This window comes from Parambassis ranga, chromosome 24 (assembly GCF_900634625.1).
Source record: "Parambassis ranga chromosome 24, fParRan2.1, whole genome shotgun sequence".
Taxonomy (NCBI): Eukaryota; Metazoa; Chordata; class Actinopteri; family Ambassidae; genus Parambassis; species Parambassis ranga.
Window position 1 is genome coordinate 14526034 of NC_041043.1, and position 16557 is coordinate 14542590.

Genomic DNA, 16557 nt, shown 5'->3' on the forward strand with positions numbered 1-16557 from the left:
TGTACATTGACTTGATTCCAGAGTCGTGTGGGGACAGCCGAGGTGGCGGATCATCAGCCATTTCTGCCCTGTCTTGTTTTTCACTGTGGAACATTTAAAAAAAAAAAAAAAAGGACAGGGAAGTGCTGTGATTCAGCAGAGCTGGTTGGTTCACAGACCTCAAACCACCTCCTGTTTGTCAAGTTCTTTCCTTAGTCATGAGCCAGAGAACTCTAAAGAAAACTCACACATGTGCATCCTGTACAGAGGGTCCACTTGAACAAGGCTGCAGATCGTTGTGCAAGTGTACCAGGATCCACATCAGCCACTAAATGTAATGTCTGCACAGACCTGTGTGAGCATCCATAGTGAGTCCACGGCTAGATGAACCTGGACCCAGCCTTGAGCTCTACAGATATAATGGTAAATCAACAATTACATTTTATGTTTTTGATTAAGATGCAGTGAGCAAAACTGGAATTACCCTCTATTAGTCATGATAAAGCAGTTTTATGACCTGTGGGCCAAACAGACCAGAGACCTTACACTGCTGTTTTGTTGTTCAAATGCCTAATGGCCAGGATGCTGCTTAAAATACACCAGTTTGTACAATGTGTCATTGTCTGTAGGCACCAGTGTTCGTAGCTGTTCGACTGCCAGAGAGGAGTGAGACTCAGTGACTTTAAGTGGATAAAGGCGCATAGTTGTGGACAGTCTTTCCTCAAAGGCGGTCTGTGGGATCAACTGTCTGACAAACAAAGACACACGTTCAAACCGGGGTTGTTGAGGTGATTTGTGTTCACCTGCAGACTGGCCTGATTTGAAAGCAGAAGTTGAGGCTAGATCATGGTCTGTATTTTGGTCAGCAAAATACACTTAGGTTTTCTTGTAACCAAGACCACAACACCCCCCACCCCCCCTTTCCCTGGCTAGTCCTTTAACCATGACCGCAGACTTTCTGTACTCTTCACCAAGTGGTTTAGAGCTTAAGCTGATTATAAACACACCAGGATCATCACTTGCAAAACAGCAAGAATGTCTCGGTGCTTAGACGCTGAGGAAGACTTTGAGATAGTCCAGGCCAATAAAAGGTTTTGCAGAGCTTTGCAAAGGGTTAATGAGTGACATCCGTCCATCAAGTCAGCTTGAGCAGGGCTCAACCTGCACAGTGCCATCTCTTGAACCCCACGGATATAGCCTGTTAGACAGATGGTGGTAGTCAGGAGCCAGGAAGGGAGCGCTGCCTTTTCTTGAAGATGGTGGGTGGGGGGTTGGTTAGTAGGAGATGAAGAGGAGGCTTTGAAAAGAGGAGTGATGCATTTATACCCACCGTGGCCCAGCAGGAGGTCTCTCTCTTTCTCTGCAAGCTCAAGGACACCTCTCATCCAGTAAGCTGACAGAGGCGATGCAGGGTCTTTGTCTGAGTGTGTGAGGAGAACCTTGAGCAGCTAGCCCTGGCAGGCGACATCATGTGTTCCTGATATTTAGCCTCCAAAACCTGACACACCTGACACAGTTAAGCAACAGCAAACCTCACTCTAGATGGAAACAAAACCTGCAACACAAGCAGGATAATAAAACACTTGTGTGTCTGGATATGTGTAGAGAGAAATGATTTATCCGATTGTTTGTTTGTGCAGGAGCAAACAGCCCAAACATGTTTAACAGTTCAGAGGTTGGGTCATGTCTTCCCCAGTGTCTGGCCTGTACTGTAAGCTTCACTGCCAGAGGATTAGACTTACACTGTCTCATTTAATCCACTGTCAGGGGGGGGAGGTTTACTTACCCACAGCTCAGCACCAGGAACGTCTGAGCTTCTGCTGTCACTTCTCAAATCTCTCAGCATCACAGTGAAAATGTATTCACCGTGCTCGGCACCTTTCAATGACTATAAATGGATCCTTCTTTGATGCAAACGTGTGCCACAAATCTGAGGTGATGATGATGATGATGAAAAATGATTTTTTTTTGCACCATATTTATGGTCCATTTATCTCAGCACTGTAACATTAACTTGTCAGGTAACCTTCGCCACAGGTTGTGACATGCAGGTGCCCTGATCGTGTTGTTTTCAGTGAGCTGTTCCAACAAAGTCTGTCAGACGACTGTTCACATATACAACTGACAACACCTGCACTTAGCTTTGAAGCCCTGACAATGCATGTGTAAAAGCTCTGGTTTGCATACTTTGCTCCATAGCTTGTAAAACAAGATTCTTCAGATACAAAATGTCTTCCAGTCCTCTATGTAATGCATCTTTAATGCAGCTGTGGGACAGTGTCTGTCTCTCTCTGTTTGATAGGTTAGTTGCTTTACTGCTGCCGTTCTCTGTGTAAAAGACTTTCCTCCGGCCTGGGAGTTTTCCCTTTTTTGTGGCAGGCCCTTTTGTCCCTGTACATTTCCTGTCATCTCCTCCAGCATAACAGCTTAACCCACAGCAGCGTCATTGACAGCGTGGAGCACAGTGCCTGTTTCATTTCCATTAGCGCTGTGACTCAGGCTCCTTATTGTTTGTCTGCACACGGAGGTTAATGTCAGGTTACTCAGCAGATCTGATGGTAAAGCGTCGGCTGCTGCTGCTGCTGTCTCCAATGGAGATGGAGTGTTTTCTCTTGTGCGGGGGAAGCACTCCATTGTCATGCCATGCCGTGTCCCTCATTAACATGCATGACATGCAGGAATTCACTGGAGAACATTTGCATAAATTAGCCTTCTCCTCCATGAAGGCAAAAGGCCGATGTAAGGGAGTAAAGCTTGATGAGGGCAGAGGAGGGAGTGAGTGAGTGAGGGAGGCGGCGGGTTGGTGTAGTATTGCTCAGCTTGTTTACCAAAGAATATTTGACAGCTTTGCATAACGTCATGCATATGAGTGTGTGTGTGAGGTTGGCCACTGCTCATAATTTCCTGCAATGTAATGTTATCGAGCCCAAAGCAGCCCAAATCTGTCAGGCTGATGAATTTGTCTCTTTGTCTTAACTCATGCACTAAGTGCTGCTAACAGCTGACATGTTTCAAACATCATGGCGTTCAGCTAATGACCAGGAAACACTCTGTGTATCCTCCCAACCCTCCTCTCCTTCCTTTTAACAGTCAGTTTCCAACACTGTGACCGTCTCCCTTCCTTTCATTTTCCTCTCTGTGCTCCGTCCGACTTCCTCCCGAATTTAACCCCCCCTCCCTCCCTCCCTCGAGCCGTCCTGTGTCGCTCCCTTCAGGCTCCCCTTCATTAGGCTGCTGTGCTGGTTGTAACAGCGGAGTAATCACATATGGTGCAGGGCACACATAAAGATGCGCTCCCGCAGGCAGCAGCTGCTGATACTAGCTGAAAATAGATCCCTGGTACGCTCAGCACTTTTTCCTCCAGCAGCTTTGCTGTTTATCAGCAGCTCTGGATGCAATGGGCCGCCCAGCCTCGCTTAAGCTGTTACTGCCTCGCCATTACACTCGCCGTGGTTTTGCCATACCTCATTCTATGTGTGTGAAGTGTGTCTAATGGCTGTCCTCAGTGTGTTAGGAGGTTTAGGTTCTTTTTCTGTATCATAAAGAGAAAAAAAACAAACAAAAAACAAAGAAACTGGATGGTTATTTAACCTTAAATGTGTCTGCATCCAATTAATGAAGCACAGCTTAAAGTTTGTGCAACAGCTCACACCGTCCTTTGAGCTTTTTGCTCAAAGGAGCATGTATGTGCCACATTTGTGAGCAAATGTGCACCCACTTACATTTCAAGCCATTTAAAAACTGCAAAAAAATATATAATCATTTAAATTCTGGCAGCATTTGGAAGCTATATTTTTATAGTTTAAAGGAGAATGTCAAAAATCAAGTCAGTTATGCATGCATCATATACTCTACTACACATATTTTACACATTAAAAACTGCCTTTTGGCTGCTCTGATTTTGAACTTTCCTTTCTAATCTCTGTTTCTCGGAAATCTCCTGGTTTTGTGGGTTCATGATAATAAATCACAAGGGTAGTCATTTAATGCAGAAATAGAAATACTATCATCAAGGTCATTAAGCTAGTAACATGACTGGGAAGATAAAAGATCAGTCAGCAGTCGAGATCTTTGTACAGTTTAGAGTGAAAAACGGCATAACATTCAGATTCAATGAATTCATTATTGCAGTTTGCACAGGAGTGTGTGTATGTGTATGTGTGTGTAGTCTGGGTGCAGTCGTGTAGTGTAGTGTAGTGGATGTGCTGCACTCATCAGTAGAGCGGATAGTCCAGTCAAAGCCTCTACCCTCCCCCCAATCTGTCACACACACACACACACACCATCCCCCCTTCACAGATATGGAGTCAGCAGCTTCCTCCTAACAATGACTGATGTGTGTGTGTGTGTGTGATGCTGGTTTGTCTGCTGCAGACTGAGCGCACTGCAAGGTGCTTTACACCAGAGGCATGCTGGGAGGCTGACACACACAGGGTTAACAGAAGAAGAAGAATGCCAGATCCTGCTGCGGTGCAGCCTGCAGGTCCAAATAAGAGTCGGATTTAATCTTAAAGGAGTGAAATCACACATCATGCTCTGTGTGCAAACAGATGTGTTTACAGCATATGTCACATCTGTTAGGATTTAGGATGGTTAACATCATAAACACACTGTCTGTGATGTGACTGCACAAAGAAACGCAGCAGATGGGAAACAAAATCAAGATTGAACAGAATCAGACTCTCTCTGTGTAACTTTGCGTTGCTGTGTGTGTGTGTGTTGCCTGTGGTCGCCGCTGCATCGGCAAAGTAGGTAATCAGGCCACAAATACAGAATTATGAACCCAAATGGGAATATCTGGAGTAGTCACAGGCCAGCTGTAATGAATATTGAAGGATTTGACAGCTGTTGCTCTCAAGACGAAGTGCCTCATTTCACAGAGCCGCAATTACCATATGAAGTGAGAAACACATTTATTTATAGCCTTTTAACAGAGAGTCACAGAGAGTACAGGCGTCTAATGAGCTACAGCAGTTCATTAGATAAAATATAATGGCTGGACAACATGATAAAATTTGATGATGGAACCGATAAGTGATAGACGTGTAGATTGGTATGGAGACGAATTTAAAAGAACAACAGTTAGGACATGAAGAAGGTGAGTTAGTAGAATTTCATCCACTCTGAGATAGGGTTAGACCAAAATAAAATTAAAGATAATCACCCTACAGATCAATTTTTTTTATCTGTGAGTAAAAACAATAGATTTGCTGAGGCAAAAAAGACAAATATAAATATCTATTGCATTCAGAGCTTCTATGTTTTGCTAAGATTGACAACACACGTGGTTAAATGTACATTCTGATTTTAATTGATTTACAATTGTATATGTATTATTATTTTTTTTTTTTTTTTGTAGTTCATTTCATTTGTTATACTGCACAAAAGACACGTTTGACTTCTCTCTGTAGCCATGATCATGCTGTTTCCACAGAGGTGCAGGACCTTCAGAGATAAATGAGTGCACAATAAAGACATAACAGGGGTGCCGGGGGTTAATCACAAGTCTCTAAATAAGTTTTGGTCCAATAAAATGAAATAAAATGAATCAAAAATGAAGAAAGTCCTCATAAAAACTCATAAAGGGAACTGGAAATAAAAACAAAAATCACATTCAAATCTCTTTTGACAGTTTGCAGGAAATACAAAAAGTATTACAAAGAGTTAATAGATAGAATATGAGGAGAAAAAGTGTGTAAATGGGGTGGGTTATATATTCAAACTGCTGACTGTGGCACAGCATAAGCCCTGACAGCTGTACAGTAAGTCCTGATCATCTTTGTTTCCATAAACAAAGTACAGTCCAGAGTACAGTATGACGGTGCACAGAGTCAGTGGTAGACGGTATCAGATTTAGTTTAATATAGATGTTCTCACACATAATCTTCAGGATCGCTGCATCGAGCTGGAAGTCAAGTTGTGTGTTTTACAATTTAAAGCTCTTATTCTGGTATCTGTTGTTTAATCACATAATCCCCGTCTGTATTTTGGGGTCATGTTCTATCCAAATTGGCACAGACTCAGCCTCCATTGTGTTGTTGAATTCTGAGCCCGTAGCATGTATTAACTCTGATTTCACAAAGGATTATAGGGAAGCAAATAAGGAAGAAGGCAATCAAATATTGTTTCTCTTGAGCTTCAACATCTAAAAGCAGCAACCTAATGCACATGTTTATTCATCTCCAAAATCCACACAGGCTTGGTTTTGTAAATCATCCTAAGACTCTCACTCAAATGACCTCAAGCTATTTTTTTTTTACTGACATATTTGTGTTCCATGCATACTGCTTTAGTTGTTTATCCAGGCGGAAAAATCCACAGAGCAAAATTCTGTGGTTTTTGAAGCTTGATTACCTAGGAGGGAAAATCCTGTTTTACTACTGCAGTGTCTGCCAGAGCCTGCTGGACCTCTGGAAGCTGCTGCAGAGCTCACACTGTGGATACCTAGGGTAATTCATCTTGTCCTGTTTCCTCACAACAAAAGGCAGCAAAACAATCAGTAAACAGTGGGCTCATTAAAACCACACTGTGCTGCTCATCCCTCTGCTTCTGCAAGTCTTTGTTAAGTATTGTACCAAAGACTTTACATCACTCAACCCCTCCAAAGGTGCTTTGTAGACTAACAGTAATACCGTCCGAGATCCAAAGCGATTTCATTGTAACTGCAGCTGTGAGCGCACCTTTACTCTTTACCCCCCCGGCGCTTAACCGTAATGTGTTTGTCACCACCACAGAATGAACTTGGATCAAGCTGCAGGGATTGGTTGCTAGAGCCCGAGTAAAGTGATGAACGCAGCCTAGTGTGAATCCGCACGCTGATCTCCCAAACAGCAGACCAGCCTGCCTAGGCATTCAAAGCCGCCTCCTCGGACTCCTTTCTCTATACGTCTGTGTGCTCAGTGACAATAACAACAGTAGCGGCAGCAGCAGCAGAGGGCAGCCTGGACTTCTGCAGGCTCAGGAGTTTACCTAATTATCTGGCATTAAGTCTAAATGGAAGGCTTCCCTCTATCATCCTGCGCCACATGGCCACAACGGGGGATAAGCCGCAGTCTTACAAACCATTAGGCTTTAGAGGCACTTGACCTGAGGACGCAGGGCACTGACACAGAAAGTGAGGCTGTGGGGCCGTGCCCTGATCAGAGCGCTTACAGTACAAGACACAGCCAGGCATGTTAGGAAGGCAGCAAGAGCCAGGGATCAAACCTTGATATATGGTTACCAGAATCTCCACGTGTTGTCGGAACTGTGCAGCCAAGTCAGAATTTTCTTCTAATTTCCCTGCTGCCACGAGTGAATGCATGTAACTGAGCAAATATAAATCAGCTTGTGCTTAGACATCCTACCTCAAGTAATCAAGGGTTTGCAAATACAGAGCAGTGACAGGAGCGGCTGTCGGCAAAAACCGATGATATAACCACAGAGCAGACGGTGGTGGACTGCTGGAATGTCTCGCAGGTTGTTATTATGAACATGAGGCTGGACACCAGAGCACCAGTTCTTATTTACTGCTGCGTAGAACGTTCAGTGCTGACCTGATAAAAAAAAGATTAACCGGTACTTTACAGTGTTTGTTTATGATCGATGGAGCTGTCGGTTTGTCTCAGCACACTCCAAGTGTTCTGAACAATGGCTGTGCTGATGGTAATGCTGGCAATTTCCCTGTTTTTTTGCAGGTCACTGCCAGGGGATTCGCTCCATTGTTGCAGTTTGCCTACACTGCTAAGCTGTTACTCAGCAGAGAAAACATCCAGGAGGTCATCCGCTGTGCTGAATTCCTGCGCATGCACAACCTCGAGGACTCATGCTTTCGCTTCCTGGAAGCTCAGCTGCGCAGCGAGGAGGACAGCTTGCTGCTTTGCCACAAGGAGGCGAACAACTCGGAGGATGAGAGCATGCAGTCCGAGGTAGAAAGGCCCTCGTCCCCCCGGGCACGGCACTGTGCAGATGCCATCTCCTCCCTCCAATGCCCCGACGATGATCGGCTAACAATGGCAATGCCCAGTAGCTTCACAGACGGCCGGCTGGACTTTGATCGGCACGGAGCATCAGACCTGCCGCGATGCCCCAAGTACAGAAAATACCAGTCGGCCTGCAACAAGCACAATAATGACACCTCCTCACACACCAGTACCTCAGGTTTTCCAAGCACATTAAAGGAGAGCGGCGTTAGCGGGGCGGTGCCGGGTCAGGGCAGGCTGCCTTTGGCACAGATCAAAGTTGAACCGCAGGCAGAAGAAGAGGCCATTTCATTGTGCCTGTCAGGGGACGAGCAGGACGTCAGGGATAAGGACAGTGTGATAGAAATGGAGATGGATAACCCCATATCTGTGGAAAGAACCATGAGAACCAAGTCCCCTTCCTGCCTCCGAGCCTTCTTCAAGAAAGGGGTGGACCTCCCCAGTCTGCCCAACACATCACAGCAGCTAATCGCCAACAGACTTGTTTGCCCCCAGGACAAAGGAAACTCTCAGGGAGATCATAAAAAAGACTTCAGGCCTTTCACTGGGGAGCTGGGTCTGTCTGTTACATCCCCAAAGGAGGTAGACAGTTTCCCTTCAGGGTTGTCCCTCAAGTCCGCTTCCTGCGATGTGGTTTGCAAACAGGAAGCTGAGCTAGACCGTCGAAGTGTCATATTTTCATCAGGGGCCTGCAACCGTCTGGGAACGCCAGCGCATTCCTACCCTGGTGGGAACTCTTTGGAGATGGAACTCTCTGAGCACATGACAAAGGGCCTATGGGCTGGAGCTAGCCAGTCCCTCCCCACCTCCCAGACTTATTCTCCCAGTACCACATCCTCTGAGCCCCCAGCCCTGTGCCGCCCACGTCCCAACACCAGCTGCCCAGTGCCAATCAAAGTATGCCCGCGTTCGCCGCCTTGTGAGACACGCACCAGGACTTCCAGCTCCTGCTCCTCATACTCCTACGCGGAGGACGGCAGCGGAGGCTCTCCCTGCAGTCTGCCCCAGTTTGAGTTCTCCTCCTCGCCGTGTTCCAACGTGGCACGCTGCCTCAATGTGGACCAGCAAGAGCAAAGCGTGGGTGGGGACGCCCTTTATAACCAGGTGCGGCCAAAGATCAAGTGCGAGCAGTCCTACGGCACTAACTCCAGTGACGAGTCGGGCTCCTTCTCGGAGGGAGACAGCGAGACCTGCCACGTGCAGGATCAAGGGCCAGAGGTGAGTGTAAAACACCGTCTTTCACTTGTAACACACAATGTAGCCATCACACTCAATTCCACCATGGCTAATTATATCACAGCGGCCTGCTCTTCAGGTCTGCATTAGCAGTCATTAAATCACGCTGTAATTGAAGCAGGAGTGTTCAGTACAAGATTTACAGCACCACCAAAGGGCACAGATGTGCTTTGATATTATTAATCTGCTATATGCACTGCTGGGGATCTGTGTAATAAGTACCAGAGCCCAAATGCACTGGAACCGTCTAAATGCAGGAGGCATGGTGATTGGCTGATCATCCTTGCTGAGAGTGACTGTGTGTGTGTGTGAGCACCGCAGGCAAATTGAAGGGTCAGGATTCTTACAGGGGGGGGAATTGGCCTCTGAAGTGATTCCTTCTGTCCCCCTGCCACTGCCAACTAGCCTTAACTCATTTCATCCCAGCAGCCACACTGACATCTATCCACCTCCATAAATATGCATATGCTAATTCTCAGCATAGCCTATGTGTGTGGTAATATTCCTAAGGGATTACAACCCAATGCATTACAGCAGCAGTGTGCTATATGGCCATAAAGTTTTAATGGGCGACGGTTGCTAGGTAAGTTGAGTGTGTGAGTGGGTGAGAGGTTCAACTCGACTCATGAGAGGACTTTAATGCAGCTCGACAGTGCTGACAAGGATGAATAGCCAATCCCATAATCATCCTCCCCCCTAATCCACCTGGGCAGACGTCCTCCAAGCTGCAGACTAGACAACTGTTGTTGTTTACCGTGTAAAGATCAGCGAGGGGAACCTCTCAATTCTCAGACGGAGCGCGGCGCAGGTGTAATAACATCAGAATGAGCAGATTTCCCACCTGAGGGGAACACAGTACAATCAATTCACAAAGAAAGGATTCGCCTCCTTACAGCGCTGCTGTTTACTCGGTTTAATGAGTCAAATTTCCATCTTTATGTTAGATCTTTCACCGGGACGTGCTCTGAGTAACTCTAAAGTGTCTCTTTGTAAATGCTGTCAGGCTCGGAGTAGGAGCTCTGTTTTGTTTCCCTGGCTGGAATCTGAAATGCTCTTCTGATGAATTATACATTCCCACAGTCAGTTGTGGGATTTTCATGTGACACCATTATAGAAAACCATCTCTCTATCGAAATTGTGACATCATACAGTGGCTTGAACCTATGACCTTTTGACTCCAGCAGGCTCCGTGTTAACACCAGGCCGTCTGACTCCTCTGACTTTACATTCATTGGTGTTTGCTGGAGGTGTAGGGCAGAATTATTTTTGATGAGCTCGGTGGAGAGGGCTGCTCTGAGTGCACCGAGAGAGAGAGAGAAAGTGGTGCGTTGCCATGGTGACCGGATTCACGGAGCAACGTCGGCATGTTGCAAAGGGTTGGAGCTACATGACAGAATTGTGCTTTTTTTTTTTCCCTGTGTAAAGAATTTTAGTTCACAAATGGAGCTGTGAGTTAAAGAGGCTCAGTAGTAATGTGTAATTATTACCTTCGCCAGCTTGACACACAACACCCATCGGCATCAGATTTATGGGCCTTTGAAGGTCTCGACTGAATGTGCCACTGTAAATTATGTGGGATTGATTTACAGTGCTGAGCTATCAGCTGGGAGAGCAGACCAAAAAAATGACAAACGAGACTCTCTTCGACTCTCTTTTGTCATTTTCTTTGTGTGGGTATGACTCTGTTTATATATACATGTGTCAGCCACTAAAAGGCGCTCCATTACTCCACACAATATCCTCTGTCAAATCTCTATTGACTCACACAGGATAATCTGCCAGGTTTCCACTCACTATCACAAGCTGTTGATAAGATTTCCCATGAATGAATGTTTCCCAGCTCTGCCTGTTGTGTGTATTTTAAAGCTGAATCTCGGTGTAAGGTTACTTCGCTTTGGCTTTTGGCTTTTTAAGTGGTGAAGAAATGCTACCTCATTCTTTGTGGGATGCTTTTTGTGTGCGTGTGTGTCCAGCCAGCTCTCTCTGTAATTCAGCCGTCCAAACAAACACAGGGAAAAAGCCGCGTTCGCTGTGTTTGCACAGCAAACGGCAGAGCTGGTGGCAGAGGGGTGGAGGGGGGGGAAACGGCTTGTGTAAAAATAGCTGAAGCCCAGGCAGGACTGCTGTGGACTGGACACAATGAATCCCAGTGAGGAAGGAAGTTGTTAAAATGCAGGCCAGTCTGACCAAAGCCTAGTCGTTTAAGGTAGCCAAGAGTCACTTAAGGTCTCTGGGCAGCTCCTGCTCTGTGGTCATGGGCCGTTGCCGTCATATGAGCCACATCTGTGTTGAAAACTATCGGCAGCTTCACACTGCAGACACACACACAGTCACCGTCAGAGAGAGGCTGAGCAACGTGTTTTTTTAGAGAGGAAGGTACACAGAGATGAAGGTCGACTGAAGCGTGTCTGATGCTTGATGTTCTAAAGGGAGATGGGTTTCGTTATGCTGCAGTGGAAGTCTGACTTACACAATAATGTACTTTAGATCAAACCATGAAGTGTGAAGACAGAAATGGAGCTTATTTATTCCAACATTTATTGTTGGTCTGCTGCACCTGGTAGGCTAATGTGAGCTAATGTTAGGCTATTTCAGCAGTGGTGCGGCTGGTGTGTATGTGACTTGTCTTTCCCCTGAGTTTACTATAGTAAATTGGTGCACACTGGTTACACACTGGTGTAGTGTTCATTGTAACAACTGCTAAAAGCTAAAAGCTGGCAGGTTTACTTCCCAGCACATTGTCTCACCCATCTCATCACATGTGGAGACTTGGTCCAGCCTGTCTCCTCAATCAGTAATCAATAGGGTTGAAGTTCATCTTCTGGGTTTAGACAGCGATGAGGTTGGAGGTAGGTGGAGGCATGCTTTAAAAGCACTTTTAAAAGTCTCTATTTGGTTAGTTATAGGCATAAAAAATACTGTGTTTATAGCAAGCGGCAACCTTCGGGGCTCAAAGTTGAAGCCCATGCGGAAGTGTCAAAACTTGTAATTCACGCCGCAACCACTGGGGGCTGGCTCCAAAAGCGAGTCATTTCCCATAGACTCCCATGTTAAAATGGCCGACTTCACAGCAGAAAAAAACATGATACAAAAAAACACTCTAGTCTCAGATGATAGGTTCTCTTCTAGTGTCAATTATACGGGGGGTGAATTTTTTTACAACTCACTCGTTTCAATTGTATTCGGACTTAAAATTACACATAATTATGGGCGTTGCCGCTTGAGTGACAGACAGTTGACGTATCACAGCGTGAGTTTCCTGCTTCCACGATCGCCCGCCCCCCCTAAACCACGCTCGTGCTCCCCCTCTTTGTCCATATTTGGAGTTTTGGCGGACGTGACGCCGCCAACATGGCGGCTGTCATCACGTCCCAAACCCCCCCCCCAACGAGCCTTAAAAACGGCTCTTCAGAAACAAACGGGTGACGTCACGGAAGCTCTGTCCATAGTGTTTTACTGTCAATGGCTTATAGTTTGGGTCTTGGTTACCATGGTAACAACTCCCATCCTTATTACCATATAATTCGCCTTCCTTCATTTCAGTCTCCAATCATCAGCTGGAGTGAGAACATTCTGGTTTCATGACATGTTGGTACCTCTGCTACTGCTGATCTGGTTTATTGTGCGCATTCCGTTCACTTGACATGTGTCCACACATGCTGCACACAGAGCATGTTGTTTTATGAGTACAGGAATACACTAACCATTAACTTACACAGTGGGTAAACATTTTAATCTAACACATAGCACTGCATACGCTGTGCTGTACAGCTATTAAGCTAATCTTAGCATAAATATTAACTGACATTAGTTAGTGTTAGTGTTTTTTTTTACTATAATGTACCTAAATCTTTGCTCTTCTGCAATAATTTACCTGCTGAACCCTGAGGGTTCAGGTCCACAGGCAGTTTAGAGTGTGCAATCACTCAGATCACATCTAATGCTGTGTAGGCTGCCACAAATCCCACCTGGATGTGACAGTACTGAAGGAGGGCTTGAGTGCTGACATCAAGTGATGAAAAAAACCAGCAGCATCTGAGCAGAGGGATGAATCATGCATGTGTACACGGCAGCATTAGTACCTCTTGTCTGTGTGCCGGTCAGGGCTGCTGAGGCTCCCTGGTAGCAGCTTTGGAGGCGTTGAGCTCATTCTAGAGTATAGTCTGGTCACAGCAGTGCAAATATTGATCTTAGAGCAAGTGGGAGGAATGAGGAAGCAGACCTGATACATCAGCACATCGTGTTTTATATTTTTTTTTTTTAAATCAGGCTGCACAGAAAATAGAATGTGTGACAGGAAGTGCACAGCTCTTAATATCAGTTCCGCTTGCACAATGCCAGAGAACCTTTACTCTAGTCTAGATATGATGTGGCTGTGGTCTGAATCCGATCTGCCATTCATAATATTAGTACTGTAGATGTTTATTTTTTTTAATCTTCAGATATCTTCAGCATGTTTGATGATAGTCTTATCAGTCGGGGAGTGGCCTTTCATGCTCAGGGACTATGAGTAATTTATTAAATCCAGTGTCAGTGTTATCCGCAGCATCAGAAATGTGGGGAGTCTTATTTTGTACACTGTCATACGTAGAAAGAGACTTATTCAAGTTGAACATTAAGAGACTGTTTGTCTATTTATTTCCCTCTTAAGTCTATATTTGACATGGGTGATGTGTAGGGAACGTGTGTACGTGACGTCTTACTTTGTACCCTGCGGAGTACGCAGAGGGAGGCTTGTTCAATTTGAGCAAGAGGAGGAGGCGTTTACACAAGAATTTAACTTTGAAATATATATTTATCTAGCTCTATGTATGTAATGTAGTAACAAGGTAATGAGATTCAGTGCCTCTTCATTACCCCCAGAAATCGCCCCTGGAGTATATGCTGCATCGCTCCGGAGCTCTGAGTGGAGTAGGACAAATATAGAGACTGAACAAAGGACTTTTTTTTTTTTTTTTTTTTTTTTGTCCGCTCTGAAGAGGCTAGTGTGTGTATGTGGTTGTTTGATTAGGCTGGGACGGAGATCCCAGGATGCTCCTGCTGCTGAGTTGCAGTAAACCGTGCAGTATGTTGGGCCCTGCAGGGTCCCCGCCGTAGTCCTGGCAGCATCCAGCCAGCCTTACCTACCTTACTGTGGGAATCTGCGAAATTCCAGCTCTGTTGATTTTGGCCATGTCACTGCTGCTGGGCAGCCGGTGCTGTGCTGCTTTCAGATTTCCAGAAATAACTTGGCAATAACACAGTGTTTGACACACTTTTCTCAGCAAACGCCGCATGAATTCTAACTTGAATAAATATTTTTATGAATCTATTCATTCAACAAGAGCAAGCAGCAGAATATTGCAGAGTAATACTTTAAAGGCAACAGAGCAGCTAACAGCAGAGCTCTCATCATTATCTTCATTGACATCAGCACATGCATGCGTGGAGCTTCTTTATAATCCCATTTGCAAGCCTGCAAGGTGGGGTTAATTACAGAGGTGGCATGAAACAGAATTATAAACTGCGCGTCACGGGGTGGGATCTCATATTACTTCAGATTAGGGAAGACTCAAGTAGTACACAGACCTGGACCAGAGGTGTCAACCGGCAGCCGTTTTACAAAATGACTTCAGCTTTTGAAGCAAATATCAAAGCACCTGAGGGTGGGGGGGTGGGCAGCGGCGGCGGCGGCGGCGGGTCTCTGTGGGGATGCAGTGAGTGCTGAGGTGTCAGAGCAGGTCATGGGACTGCAGGTGAGCACAGAGCACGCTGACCCCTCCCAGTCCAGGTCACCCACCCAGCTACAGCTCGCCCTCAGGTGTCCACCTGCTGCCAGCTGCTCAGCTCCACATACACTGTAAAAATTCTCACCTTAAATCACACAGAGGAGAAATCCGACCACTTTGATTTGATGTGAATGATCCTGAATGATCCTACTAACAAAATTCTGCGTTCATTATTGACACTAGGAAGACATGATTGACATGTGCGGACAAATGTCTTAGGACTTCGTCAAATCAATCGTGCTGAGAATATCAGATTTTATTTTCCTGCTGTTTTTTTATGTTTTGTTTTTGTCTGTCAGAGAACCAGTACAGCAGAGAGACTTGATGTCGCTTGGGGGACGTACATGAGCAGGCAGACAGATGATTTTGTACAGTTTATAAAAAAATATACAACCCAAGCTGTGATAAACAAGAACACAGTCTGCAAGAAAAAAAAAAAAATCACCTCAGCCGTTGGACTGAATTTGTCACTTGTCCTAGATAAAAATATTTTTGAGGCGTGAACATCCATTATTTTTTAACAGTGCATGGTGTCAGGGCTGAGGCCCAGCACGGCGCTGGTGCTGATAACAGATGAGCCCTACTTTTCAGTCTGTACCCCATTTGCAGCATAATGACCCAGAGAAAGAGAGTGACTGAGGGTGGGGAGGGAGGGAGGGACGGAGAGAGGACTGTGAAAGAAATGTAAATCCGGAACAGTTGGATGTGAATTTATGACCACGGTTGAAGCGTACTCTGTCATCCCGGCTGTGCTGCTGAACTGGTTCTCGTGGTGGGGCAGTTAAATTTAGCCGTCCCTCGCGTACCAGTGACTGGTGGATGAGGTGGGGGGGGGGAAGAAACCATCACAAGGTCGCGGCGTCTCCTTCCCCCTTGTTTTTCTAGGTCTGTTTTTTTTTTTTTTTTTTGGACAAAGATCCCATCGGATCCTGGACTGGACTGGACTGGGAAAGCCCACGCTGATGTAGCTGCTGCATGTTGTGGTGCACAAACAGAGTCATCTTCTCCTTTTGCTTTGAATGAAACTGGCAGCCCCCGACTGATGTTTCCTATCTCTCCCTGCACCTCTCTTTGAGGCTGGAGTTGTCATGCCCTGGCAAAGTAGCGAGAGCCGTGTGTGGCCTTGAAAGCTCATGCCATTATTTATTCATGTGTCTGCATGCAGATGTCGAGCTGAGATGAGAAATAGGGCTCCTGGCGGCTCAGAGAGCTGCACTTCTAATGAGGAAACTCAAGCCATTTCCCCCCCTCTCAGGGATAGATTGACATCTAGATTTGCTCTTCAGCGAGGAGTAATTTCGATTCTGTCATGAGTAGGCACCTTGCTTTATCCCCTTGAGTGCGGGGCTTACACCAGGTGACGCCTCAGCCACCACTGTGTGTACCGTCTGGTGGAGACACAAGAGCCGAGCTGCCTGCGCTGCAGCTTCAGCCTGAGCAGGTTTTTTGGGGGGAGGTCCTCCGGGGAGCATCTGGCCCAGCTCGAGCAGCCAGGTACGGTGAGACCGTGGAGCCGCATCGCTTTCTCCTCTCTCTTCCTCCTTTGTTTGACTTTGTTCTTCCTGCGCTCTGCTGAGGCAGCCACAGGGAGGGAAAGGGGAGAGGGAGAGGAG

At 46.0% G+C, this 16557-nt stretch overlaps 1 protein-coding gene across 2 annotated transcripts in view; it reads left to right on the forward strand.

Moving 5' to 3' along the window:
- The window catches only part of bach2b (BACH transcriptional regulator 2b), a 71738-nt gene that overhangs the window by 53431 nt on the left and 1750 nt on the right, over positions 1-16557 (forward strand). For both annotated transcript variants that reach the window (XM_028397061.1, XM_028397062.1), the window contains one exon: positions 7656-9158. In XM_028397061.1, the coding sequence (XP_028252862.1) occupies positions 7656-9158 (1503 nt within the window). The remainder of the gene's footprint in view (positions 1-7655; positions 9159-16557) is intronic.